At 34.4% G+C, this 12,575-nt stretch overlaps 1 protein-coding gene across 1 annotated transcript in view; it reads left to right on the top strand.

Annotated features, from left to right (window-relative positions):
* Positions 1-11,288, top strand: part of LOC129031429 (calcium-activated chloride channel regulator 1-like) — a 33,039-nt gene extending 21,751 nt beyond the window's left edge. The window contains 10 exon segments of the mRNA XM_054477798.2: positions 607-653; positions 2,526-2,703; positions 3,865-3,965; positions 4,327-4,551; positions 4,853-4,920; positions 4,922-5,115; positions 5,673-5,837; positions 6,693-6,908; positions 6,911-6,931; positions 10,933-11,288. Of these exon segments, the coding sequence (XP_054333773.2) occupies positions 607-653; positions 2,526-2,703; positions 3,865-3,965; positions 4,327-4,551; positions 4,853-4,920; positions 4,922-5,115; positions 5,673-5,837; positions 6,693-6,908; positions 6,911-6,931; positions 10,933-11,273 (1,556 nt within the window). The 3' untranslated portion in view covers positions 11,274-11,288.
* The last annotated feature ends 1,287 nt before the right edge of the window (positions 11,289-12,575 follow it).

The raw sequence follows: 12,575 nt of genomic DNA, 5'->3' as shown, positions 1-12,575 counted from the left end.
AACATCATACTTCGGGGACTGTTGTGGGGTGGGGGGAGGGGGGAGGGATAGCATTGGGAGATATACCTAATGCTAGATGACGAGTTGGTGGGTGCAGCGCACCAGCATGGCACATGTATACACATGTAACTTACCTGCACGTTGCGCACATGTACCATAGAGCCTATAAGTATAATAATAATAATAATAATAATAATAATAATGATAAATAAAATAAAATAAAATAAAAATTATTACAGTTAGCTGTATATTTAAATTAAAAACATAATTGTGTATAAACAGAGGCACTGATTTTTTAAAAAGAGAAAAAAAGGAAGACCCAACCCTTAAAGCAATAGTACTGAAAGCTGGTTACATAATGCCCTGGACTCACAAGACAGCCTTGAGGCAGCCATTTATCCTTGTGGGGGTTTCAGTCCCAGATCTGTAAACCTGACAATAAACCAGAATGCCAAGACGTTTTCAGCATGAATATTCTGCTATTCTAAAGCTTCAATGGATGATAAAAGGCACAAGTTAAAAGAGAACAATGTATTTGTTAAATAAAAGCTAAACTCATAAAAAAAATAAAAATAAAAGTGTTAAGTGTAAAAAAAAAAAAAAAAGCTGATGGTGGCACTTCAATTTGCAGGTGACTCAAAGCAGCATTTCAGGTAAAATAAAAATATTTTTAAAATATCATTTGCCATTTACTATCGCTTTTAATTTTCTCCAATTACCTTTGAACAAAGGGCATGAGTTCATGGGCCCCTCAATTAATAATATTATGACCCAATCAAGGTAAATCATTTATGGGAAGAAAAAAATAGCCTTTCCTACTGTTTACAACTAGACCCTCTCTGAGTATGGCTATTCCAATGACATACTCCTGAGGTGCTAAGTTGCACTGGGGAGTGGTTAAGTAAGTGGGGAAAATTTCAGCGTGCACACAATCATGATTTTATTGGGGAGCTCTCCATTTTTCTAACACTCCCACAGTCTGAGTTTCAAGGATCAGAAAATAATGCCAATGAGGGGATTATGGAAAGGGAAATTAGTAACATTTCCATATGATGGATAAAGAAAGCCCCAGTTTATCAAGTTAAATTGACATTTAAAAATCACAAAGAGGCTGGATGCGGTGGTTCACGCCTGTAATCCCAGCACTTTAGGAGGCCGAGGCAGGTGGATCACCTAAGGTCAGGAGTTGGAGACCAGCCTGACCAACATGGTGAAGCCCCATCTCTACTAAAAAACAAAAATTATCTGGGCATGGTGGTGCAAGCCTGTAATCCCAGCTACTCTGGAGGCTGAGGCAGGAGAATTGCTTGAACCCAGGAGGCGGAGGTTGCAGTGAGCTGAGATCGCACCATTGCACTCCAGCCTGGGCAGCAAAGCAAAACTCTGTCTCAAAAAAATAAAAAATAAAAAATAAATTAAAAATTTTAAAAATTAAAAAAAATTAAAAGTCACAAAAATAAGCCAGGTATGGTGGGTCATGCTTGAATCCCAGCACTTTGGGAGTCTGAGGCAAGCAGATCGCTTGAGCTCAGGAGTAGGAGACCAACTTGGCCAACATGGAGAAATCTTGCCCCTACAAAAAATAAAATCAGCCAGGCATGGTGGTGCGTGCCTGTAGCCGCCGCTATTTAGGGGGCTGAGATGGGAGGATGGCTTGAGCTCTAGAGGCAGAGATTGCAATGAGCCATGATCATGTCACTATACTCCAGCCTGGGCAACAGAGAGAGACGCTGTCTAAAAAAAAAAGAAAGAAAAAATAATCATAAAGATAGGGGTAGCTCCCTACGCAATATAGCACCAAACCTAACAAACATAGATTGAAGTTTAATGTAATTAAAATTGTGAACTCAAAAAATTGGAAGCACCTTTGGAGCACTATACCCAATTGCCTCCAGTACTCTTTTGAATTTCTTCCAACCTAACTTTCATTTAAGCCTATTTATTGTCATGTTTTAAGCCACAAAAACAGAAAACTACTTCCTTCACTGACCTCTCTTTGCCTCAAAATGGAGATTGCTAGCCTTATCTAGGCCATTGATTAATACTACATCTCAACTTTCCTCATGGTGTCTATTTGTGATGAAATGTGTTAGTTTAAGAAGGTAGGAAATCCTGAGTAAGAAGAACAGGTTTATTCTTATTTTAAATATATTAAGATATGGGCCAGGCATGGTGGCTCACGCCTGTAATCCCAGCACTTTGGGAAGCAGAGGCAGACAGATCGATCACCTGAGGTCAAGAGTTCGAGACCAGCCTGGCCAACATGGTGAAACCCCATATCTACTAAAATATAAAAATTAGCCAGGCATGGTGGTGGGCGCCTGTAATCCCAGCTACTTGGGAGGCTGAGGCAGGAGAATCACTAGAAGCTGGGAGGTGGAGGTTGCAGTGAGCCAAGACTGTGTCACTGCACTCCAGTATGGGCAACAAGAGCAAAACTCCATCTCAAAAAAAAAAAAATATATATATATATATAAAAAAATATATGAATTCCATAATTAATAACCTGGCTTTTTCATTATCAGGCAATTTCCCAGAGTAATCAGAGTACTTTCGGTTCTGAAATCATATTACTAACAGATGTGGAAGATTATCAAATAAGCTTATGCTTTGAGGAGGTAAAACAAAGTGGTGCAGTCATCCACACCATTGCTCTGGGGCCGTCTGCTGACAAAGAACTGGAGACCCTGTCAAATATGACACGTAAACCTTTGGCATATAGTTTGAATAAAAAATAAATTTCTAGTCTCTCCCATTCCAGGGGTTCTTTCTCTATAAATCTGCTCAAAATTTTCGTATCCTAAAAATTAATCTTTGTCCCTTCTTCATCCTTCAGATTAAGTTCTTTTCCCTTTCTTCCACTTCATACACCAGTTTTTTTCTAACATTATTTAACATTTGCTGTCTTCATTCCTCACCCAGTTTCTGCCAATGCTACTAAACAGAAACTTATTTCTCTATGGTTACTCAACTGGAAGTCAAAAATTATTGCTTAATTCCAAAATACTATCCAATCACACAGTAGAGATTTTGACAATCCTCTTTTATAGATGAGGAAATGGAAACCTAGAGAGTGCAAATGATTTGCCAAAGGCCATAGAGTCCTGATTATCAATTCAGAGCTTTTCCATCGTACTACCCTATTCTTGCTTCACCAAATCTTGCTAAATCTTCGTTTGGAACATTTCTGTATTTCACCTTTCTATACAATCCTTCTACCACTGCCATTATAATCCAGCCCTTACAATTCCCTGACTGGGATACTTCAATAACCTTCCAGCTTATCTTTCTGCCATTTATCAGTTCAATAAATATGTATTGATTGTTGTATTTGTGGCAGTCACTTGTGTTAATTCTTGCCCTCTGCAATCTATTCTTTCCTAACTCCTTACACCTAAATAATCTCTCTCTTCATTAATTTCTACATTATTTATTTCCTGCACTTAATTTTTACTTTATTGTAGACTGTAATTCTCTAATTGTTTTGGTGTACCTTAGACCCAACTAGAAAATAAACAGCTGGTTCAGAACTATCTTAAATTTCATTTTTATAACATTATTTAGTGCTTAGATCAGCTTTACCAATGCGGCAGGCACTTACATTTGATGACTGATTGATGTAAAAACAATACAATTTGGCCTGTTCTTTAAAGTTTCTTTTATTCTTACTTATCTTTCTTATTTTGAGCAAGGTTTTAGTTATTATTGTAGGATTACATAAGGGACACTGATATACTGAAAGTTCATAAAGTGCTGGGAAGTTCATCTTTTCTAAGTTTAAAACAAAATTTTAAAATAGATTTTAAAGTGTATTGAAGAGAGCAAAATAACAAATATGACTTTCTACTTAAAATTCAATTTTAGGCGGACATCGTTTTTAAGCCCATAAAGACATAAATGGCCTTGTGGATGCTTTCAGCAGAATTTCATCTAGAAGTGGCAGCATCTCTCAGCAGGCTCTTCAGGTCAGTGTAAAAAAAATTCTTTTCTTTCTCACAGTTGTAATAAATTTATATTATCCTAATTATTAACTCCTATTTCTCTAATAATTCTTTTGCCTGAAAATATTTCAGATATGCAGAAGAAAAACATCCTTACTGAATTTGATTTTCCATAACACTTAAAGCCACATTTTCTCCTGAATTCTTCTATTCTTTAGAATTAGGTATCCTTTTTATTTGGAAAATTCTTTAAAATAACTCTTAGTTATTTTAATTGAAATCTTAAAAACAAACAAAATTACTCTAAACTGACTAAACTCAGAAATTTTATTAACTATGATAACAAATGGATTTCATGTGTTTGTTGTTTTTATTTACCAAACAGTTGGAAAGTAAAACTTTGAATATCCCAGCAAAGAAATGGATAAATGGTACAGTGCCTGTGGATAGTACAGTTGGAAATGATACTTTCTTTGTTGTCACATGGACGATACAAAAGCCAACAATAATTCTTCAAGATCCAAAAGGAAAAAAATATACTACCTCAGATTTCCAAGAAGGTAAACTAAATGTTCGGTCTGCCCGTCTTCGAATACCAGGTACTGCAGAGGTAGGTCTATTATTTTATGTTCTCTAAGCTTTCTTAATCAATTTCTATTTTTAAAAGATAAAAATAACATAAATAACGTCTTATACATTGCCAATATTAAAATGATGACAGATCATCTGTAATAAAGAAATCAAATGGAATAATTAGGGATTCATATTCATACTATTTACTAGTTTGTGAAATTCAATATTAAAAATCATGATTATTATTCTGCTTAAATTTGTAAATAATTTTGTATTCCAAACAAAAAGTAGGAAAATATTACCAAAGCTCTCAGACAGATTTTTTTTTAGTGTTTCAGACAGGCACTTGGACTTACAGCCTTCGAAATAATCATACCAAATCTCAATTGCTAACTGTGACAATGACCAAGAAGTCCTACCACACTCCCAGTAATTGCAACTGCTCACATGAGTCAAAATACAGCTCATTACCCTAGCCCAGTGATTGTTTATGCACGAGTCAGTCAAGGGTTTCTGCCTGTTCTGGGAATCAATGTAACAGCCATTATAGAAAATGAAGAGGGACATCAAGTAACATTGGAGCTCTGGGACAATGGCACAGGTAATAAGAATCTGCATCAACTTCCACTAAACTTAAAATTCTCCTACAGTTCTATGACCTAGAAGTCAATATTTCCTGTATTTGCTAATGAATCATATTTTTAAGTAAATGAAATTTAATCCTAATGTTTTAAAAACTTTTTCTCAGTTATCTTGACAACTCATAGACATCGCACTTATGCCATTTTTAAATTTTATGAACAATTTTGCTTTTTCCATGGAACTTAAGAGCACAATTTTTCTCTATTTTCATTAATGTCAGTGTTTCATATGTGCTTTCTTCAGTTGCTTTTTCTTATTTTGATAAGTATTTTTTATGAAATAATAGTAACATCTAATATTAATTGAATCCCTTCCATGAATTAGACTTTTCCAAAAACACAGAGTTAGCAAGTGGCCCAAGCTTTCAACCAAAATAGTCTGATTCTAGAATTCATGTACTTAAAACGCTGTGCTACATACTATCTCCCAAATTACTAACACTATCAATGTTCATAAACAGATATGACTGTCATTTTTACTTTATTGTATGACTGATTTTTACATTTCATTATCAAGGTGCTGATTCTGTCAAGAATGATGGCATCTACTCAAGGTATTTTACAGATTACCATGGAAATGGTAGATACAGTTTAAAAGTGCTTACCCAGGCAAGAAAAAACACAGCTAGGCTAAGTCAACAACAGAATAAAGCTCTGTACGTACCGGGTTATGCTGAAGATGGTAAGTAGCACTAAAATAGAAATGTGTCACTTGTTTAGATAAATTGCATACGGCAAACATTGAAAATATAATGTACTACAGAAAGCCCAAGTATATAACCTTGTAATCATCTGTATGTTTCAAAACCATATTGATTTTAGTAGACCTAGCACAGACCTATGTTTCCACATATTTTGTTCACATCCCTCTGAGTTCATTTCATTTACATTGAAAAAAAATTACTGAGCATCTACTATGTTGCAAGCACTGTGCTAGGTGCTAGAGCTACAAAGACGAAACATAATCCTGTTCCTCAAAGAATTTGCAGTCAAGTAGTAGAGACAGATAAGTTAAAAGATAGTTTTAACATAGCATATTTCCTCATCAATTTTAAAGTATGAATAAACAAGCGTTTTCTCAATAACTGTTACTTTTTCAATGTCTGCTATCAATCAATATTAAGCCTCTACCGCTGCAAGATCAGCTTGCAAGATGAATAGGCATGGCGGCCGGGCGCGGTGGCTCACACCTGTAATCCCAGCACTTTGGGAGGCCGATGAGGGTGGATCACCTGAGGTCAGGAGTTCCAGACCAGCCTGGTCTACATGGCGAAACCCCGTCTCTACTAAAAATTCAAAATTTAGCTGGGCGTGGTGGCGGGCGACTGTAGTCCCAGCGACTCGGGAGGCTGAGGCAGGAAAATCGCTTGAACCCAGGAGGCGGAGGTTGCAGTGAGCCGAGATCACGCCACTGCACTTCAGCCAGCCTGGGCGACACAGCGAGACTCCATCTCAAAAAACAAAACAAAAAAATAAAAATAAAAAATAAAAGAGTAGACGTGGCAATATGAAATATTACAAAATTTTTTCTTGGTAGGAAAAATTATACTGAACCCATCCAAACCTGAAGTCACAGATGATGTGGCAGGAGCTCAAACACACGACTTCAGCAGACTCACCTCTGGAGGATCGTTTACTGTATCAGGAGTGCCTCCTAATGGTAATCATTCTCAGACGTTCCCACCTGGTAAAATTGTAGACCTCGAGGCTAAGTTTCAAGGAGATCATATTCAACTTTCATGGACTGCCCCGGCAAGGTCCTCGATAAAGGAAGAGGTAAGTTGGACATTACGTTTTAAAATATACTAAAAGAAATCCCATTGGCTTTCATTTGCTAAGAATTTTCTAATGTCCCATTTATAAATAACATTTATGAAGTGTCTACTATAGGCCATTTTTAAATTATTTTCAGATGTGAAAACTAAAGCTGTTAAGAGTTGATTGGACCAAGTTATTTCTATATTTAGTAACTTACAATTCTAACCCAGTCATGTCAGATTCTATTATGCCAAACTGTCAGAAATTGAAGCAGCTTAGAAATTACTTTGAGAAGACAGTTAACAGCTTTCTGTTGCATTTTCTCCCCAAATTTTAAGTATTTCTGTACTTGCACAGTTTCTTTCATTTATCAACCTTCTGTTGAGCTTTCACACTATTAGAGTCCTAAGAAATGATCCATACTCTCAACAGTCAATTAAGTATAGAAGACACACAAGTAAACAGATAATTACATAAAGTATAATAAGACATAAGCTTTTATAAGCAGAGAATCATGTGGCAACCCATAGATGGGCCACAAACCCCTAGTTAGAGGTTAAAATCAGAGTATATTGTAAAGCCTTCCCAGAGAAGACTATCACTGAGTATTGAAGAATGAGAGTAGTTACCCAAGATAAGTGAAGGTGTCCACAGAGAGAGATGTTCATGTGCACAGAAATTCACTAGTTTGAAAGATTTGTTCATGGAGTTTGAGTAATGTTCAAGGTCAAAAGATCTCATTTATTCAAAGTTCCTAATAATAAATGACCCTCATTCCAAAAAGTTTAAATTACTTCTATCATTGCTTGAAATTTAACTGAATTCAATCAGGATTTATTGAATGCCTACCATATTCCAGTATTACATAGGTTAGTAGGTTTTTATGGGATAACACCAGTCTTGCTATTTTCCCTTTAAGATTGGGAAAATGAAAGCAATATGCAATGTAGATATACATAATACCTCAGAGATTGCCAGGGCTAAAACACCAGTGTTCAGTACTCTTTGTCCTGGGTTACAATAAACCCCTCATTGTACATTCTCAAAAGAAAAGATGCTTCTTAATCTTTCACTCACTATATGGCATTTTAAAAGCTGCATTTCTTATTATCATTATTATACAAGGAGAATATCATTCTAAAGTCAGAGGAAACATAGAATATGCACAAACAGAGCTTTTGTATTTCAATGTTGAAAATTTTATCATGACAGCTTTTCACATACCTTATTTTCTCATGCTATGACCCTTAACCATATGGCAGAATCAAAAAAAGTGAAAAATACCATTGCCACTGAAAAAGACACAAATGAAGTTTCTTAACCAAATATTTAGTTCTATAGTGAATTCAGTAAAAACCAAGCTTTCAGTTCAAGATTGGGTTCATAATAAATATCCCTCATGCTGATTATAAGAACTAAAAGTAGGAGTAATGTATAACCACAAATGCCTAAAATAGGTGGCATCTAATCTTTCTCTTTCCTTAGGAAAAATAGGAAGAGGTAGTGGTACCTGTTAAATGTTACCTGTAGATATTCCAAAAGTAAGATAGTAGCAGTATCTTAAAGAATAAATGAACATCTATATAATCTCAAATGAAGCACTTAAATTACCTGGGACACAATTTCCACACCTGTCAAATATACAAATTAGATTAGATTATCTAAAATTATTACAACAAGTACACATAGTTCAAATTTTTTATGATTTTCTAATTTTATCATTTTGTGTGTCAACTTAACAACTGTACTGTTGGCAAAGTAATTAAGGAGATCAAATACATGTCAACACAGAGCCAGGTACGCTGAGTGATACAAAGAGTACAAAACGTAGTCTTTACCCTCAAAAATAATAAAATCTAATCAGAATGAAAAGTTGAACCTCTACTAAACTATCTGAAAAACTCCATTCCATGAAACAGAAGTTCATGAAAGAGAGTCATCAGGGTGAATGAAATACTTGGACGGAACTTCATGCAGTTGGGCTTGGTTGGACCTTAAAGAATGAGTACAACTTGCACACATAGGGAGAAGGAGGTACATTTTGGAGAGAGAAAGAACAAAATTATATGATCAAGGTCAAGAAAGCAAAATTTTACAATGGAATATTCTAATTAAAATAAGGAATAGATAGGTGGAGAGAAGAGAGACAGAGAGACCTACATAAGTGGAACACAAAGTTTTTGTGAAGAGTGATAGAACGGATTGATAAGGCCTATTTAAAAGGAAACTAAATGGTAAGCAGAGGATCTGAATTCTTTTTAAAAATACACTAAAAGTTATTCACCACACACTTGAAATACCTTCAATATTTCATGGAAAAGTTAAAAATAAAGTCCTTACTCCAAAAAAAATCTGGTGTTTTATTTTTCATCACATTTCAGAATGTGAGAATATATTTTTACATGAATGGTAGATATCGAAAAGCAGTGTAGAAAGAAATATTTATGTTGGCATCTTCTTTTCCTTTCTTGATAAAATAACAGCCAATATTTCAAACATTTATTAATTTACCATTTATTAAATTGTAGTAAACACGTTTCATGCATTATCATCTATAATTCTTACCACTAGAATAGTAGGCACTCAATAAATATTTGTTGAATGATTTGAATAACTGAATCTCTATTTTAACAGATAAAAAACTAGAGATAAGAAAGCTTAAGTCGGGGTGCGGTGGCTCACACCTGTAATCCCAGCACTTTGGGAGGCCGAGGTAGGTGGGTCACAAGGTCAGGAGATCGAGACCATCCTGGCCAACATGGTGAAACCCCTTCTCTACTGAAAAAAAAAAATACAAAAATTAACTGGGCATGGTGGCACATGCCTGTAATCCCAGCTACTCAAGAGGCTGAGGCAGGAGAATTGCTTGAACCAGGGAGTCAGAGGTTGCAGTGAGCCGAGATGGCACCACTGCACTCCAGCCTGGCGACAGAGCAAGACTCTGTCTCAAAAAAGAAAAGAAAAGAAAAAAAAAAAGAAAGCTTAAATAAATTTCTTTTTATCACACAGCTAGCAAGTAGTAAAATTAGGGTGCTACTCAAGGTTTGTCTAGGTCTTTAACATATTTACTTTTATTTTTTATTTTTATATTTTTAAATTTTTAATTTTTGTGGGTACATAGTAGGTGTATATATTTATAGGGTACATGAGATTTTGATCCAGGCATGCAATGTGAAATAATCACATCATGGAGAATAGGGTATCCATCCCCTCAAGCATTTATCCTTTATGTTACAAACAACCCAACTACACTCCTTTAGTTATTTTTAAATGTATAATTAAGTTATTTTTTACTATTGACTATAGTCACTCTGTTGTGCTGTCAAATAGTAGGTCTTATTCATTCTTTCTAACTATTTTTTTGTACCCATTAACCATCCCCACCTTCTCCTGCCCAGTCCCCCACTACCCTTCCCAGCCTCTAGGAACCATTCTTCTACTCTGTATGTCCGTGAGTTTAATTGTTTTGATTTTTAGATCCTACAAATAAGTGAGAACTTGCGATGTTTGTCTTTCTGCTTAGCACATGTTTAATTAGTACACATTCCAGTCTCTCTGCCTCCTTTTGCTGGTTATCCTTATCCCTGTTTCCCACTCCATTTATCATCTCTCTTTCTCCCCTGTCCTATTACTTCCTATTTTAACTTAATAAGAAATGACACAGACATAGGGTACTGAATATCTTCGCTATACTAGAATACTATTATGTTCCTTGTTCTAAATTAAAAAGTAGATCCAGCTCCATATATTTCTCTCCCTAAAAAGGAAAATAGAGTCTGACTTTTTAGTACCATATGATTTTGAATTAAAATTTCCCGGGATTAGAGAACTCTACGTTTTAAGAAAAACTGTTCACACATTTGTCCTTACAATAAAGATGGAATAACCAGACAAAAACTAATGGGATTTTCATAACTAAAACCTAGTGTGCATTTCTGATAGCTAAATGTAAGGCAGTGTGGTGGTAGCAAGGCATCCTAGTGATTTTAATATACCTGAAGTATCTATTTGTTTTCCAGCTGACAGCTACATTATAAGAATAAGTAAACATTTCCTGGACCTCCAAGAAGATTTTGATAAAGCTGCTTTAATAAATACTTCTGGTCTGATACCTAAGGAGCCCGGCTTAGTAGAAAATTTTGAATTTAAACCAGAACCTTCTAAAATAGAGAATGGTACGACATTCTATATTGCAATTCAAGCCATCCACGAAGCCAATGTCACCTCAGAGGTTTCAAACATTGCACAAGCAACTAACTTTATTCCTCCACAGGAACCCAGCATTCCCAATCTGGGTACCAATATTTCTGCAATCAGTTTGGCAATTTTTGGATTAGCTGTAATTTTATCTATATTTTAAACTAGAAATTATATTAGAACTCAAATTCAATGTTATACATACTTGGTAAACATTTATTTAGAATTTACTATATTTATTGTCTATTATAAAGCTCATTATAATATAAAAGTGAATGTACAAAAGTTGTAAGTTTCCTAATTACTTGATTAATTAATACTACTTGAGTTGTTAAATGTTAATCAAAATGGTATATCATTTCCTATCTTTGAATAATCCACTCATTAATTTTTAATATGAAAAGATATATATTGTACTTGTAAGCATTTTAAGAAACATTTTTAAAGTGTGCTACAAATTCATTTGGTGTACTAACATCAAAATGTATCCAAGCCATTTAAAAAATATTTATATATACATAGTAGCAAATACTTTTATAGATTTATTTGTATCACATTTTTTATTACAAATGAATATTTCGGGTTTATATAAGCTGTAATCAAAAAGGACTAACAGTAGTAGTAAGGAAGTCAAATTTGCTTTTTTATCATTGATTATAAGTGGTATATTTGTTTTTTGTCATTGATTAAAAGTGATTTTAGCGCTAAGCCTGAAATGACTAGCAAATATCATTTTCTGTATGAATTGTGGAACATCACAATAAAGTTATTTCTATGGTGATGCCATCATTAGGTCCTAAGACTATTACCAGGAAACTTGATTGAGACAGGGATTTTGCTTTTTCCTATTGCTGTATCTTCAGCATTTAGAATAATAATTGACACATAGAAGATATTCAATAAATATTTTTAAAATAATGAATACTTTCATAACCTCAAAAAAAATCCAAATTTGACCTCATTACATTAAGAAAAACCCACAAACTATCATGTGCACATGGTATTATGAGGACTTCATATAATGAAAACTAACTCCCTTAATAACATTGTTCAGAACCAACACATAAAGTTTCAGAAAGTTAACTATTAATAGAATTTATAAACTAATAAAAGGAAAATTGAGCTATTAATATAGCAATGGAGTGATTTTTCTTAGAAAGACAGAGGAGGACATGTTGGTAGAAAATCCTTTGTTTATAGACAAGAAGATTATTTAATCTCTTTAAATATCTGAAAGGAAGACGCTGTATATATCTGGAAGAGTCAAGAAAAAAATTATAAATCATTAGCAAACCAAATCCAGAAAAATATATGAAAAGTAATAATATATCATGACCAAGTTGAATCTATCTCAGGAACCCAAATGTGATTTAATATTAGAAAATTAAAGTAATTTACTACATTAACAGTTTTTGTTTAGTTATATGATTATCTCAATACATGCAGAAAAGTGTAATTCAACCAT

Source organism: Pongo pygmaeus, chromosome 1, assembly GCF_028885625.2.
Source record: "Pongo pygmaeus isolate AG05252 chromosome 1, NHGRI_mPonPyg2-v2.0_pri, whole genome shotgun sequence".
In the NCBI taxonomy this organism is placed as follows: domain Eukaryota; kingdom Metazoa; phylum Chordata; class Mammalia; order Primates; family Hominidae; genus Pongo; species Pongo pygmaeus.
The sequence above is the reverse complement of the archived record's forward strand: the minus strand, read 5'-3'. Positions and strand labels throughout refer to the sequence as shown.